This window comes from Galeopterus variegatus, unplaced genomic scaffold, assembly GCF_000696425.1.
Source record: "Galeopterus variegatus unplaced genomic scaffold, G_variegatus-3.0.2 Scaffold2646, whole genome shotgun sequence".
Classification (NCBI taxonomy): domain Eukaryota; kingdom Metazoa; phylum Chordata; class Mammalia; order Dermoptera; family Cynocephalidae; genus Galeopterus; species Galeopterus variegatus.
In genome coordinates this window covers 102,901-103,565 of record NW_007728757.1, presented here as the reverse complement: position 1 = coordinate 103,565, position 665 = coordinate 102,901, and the positions used below count along the sequence as shown (strand labels likewise).

Genomic DNA, 665 nt, shown 5'->3' with positions numbered 1-665 from the left:
GGGGAGGGAGAGGTGGGCCTGTAAGTCCCCATGAGTGACCAGCTGGCTAGGGGACAAGTGCCTTAATGCTTTCATGTGTAGCGTGGACATGAGAGCTTCTGCCTCAAAAGGTGGCCGTGAATACTGATTCTTATAGATTAAAATATGCACTCTCAATTATAAGAAAACCAAAGCAAAGCCCGGTTTTGCAACCTCCTGTAGAAGTTGTAGTTTCATGAGGGGCTGCTTGACCGGGCTGGCTTCCTCGTGGAGGGAACTTCTCCCCGAGCCCCAGGCCCTGGCTCAGGCTCTCTCTCTTCCTTCACAGCTGCCCATGATGGGAGGAGCGTTCATGGACTCACCCAACGAGGACTTCAGCACCGAGTATTCCCTGTTTAACTCGTCTGCCAACGTCCATGCGGCCTCCAACGGCCAGGGCCAGCTAGATGAGCCGCCTCGGTCCTCCAACGACGCCGTCTTGCTGTGGATTGCCATCATAGCGACGCTGGGGAACATCGTGGTGGTTGGAGTGGTGTACGCCTTCACCTTCTGAGGGAACGGGACAGCGACAGCTTCAGGTCGCTTGCTCTCAATGAGCTCACCGTGGGGCAAGGCTTTGCATGGGGCGCAGTCTTGCTGTTCGTCTTTGGCCACTCTCTTGTTCTAGAACCAGGAGTTCTGACCAC

General features: G+C 55.5%; 1 protein-coding gene across 1 annotated transcript; it reads left to right on the top strand.

Annotated features, from left to right (window-relative positions):
* The first annotated feature begins 214 nt into the window (after window positions 1–214).
* On the top strand, window positions 215–650 carry LOC103598505 (chromosome unknown open reading frame, human C14orf132). The gene has a single exon (XM_008582498.1). The coding sequence runs from the start codon at window positions 215–217 to the stop codon at window positions 530–532; it is 318 nt and encodes a 105-aa protein (XP_008580720.1). The 3' UTR covers window positions 533–650.
* Window positions 651–665: the final 15 nt, after the last annotated feature.

Coding starts and splice junctions, on each gene's coding strand:
- LOC103598505 (XM_008582498.1), top strand. CDS start 215: ATGAGGGGCTGCTTGACCGGGCTGGCTTCCTCGTGGAGGGAACTTCTC.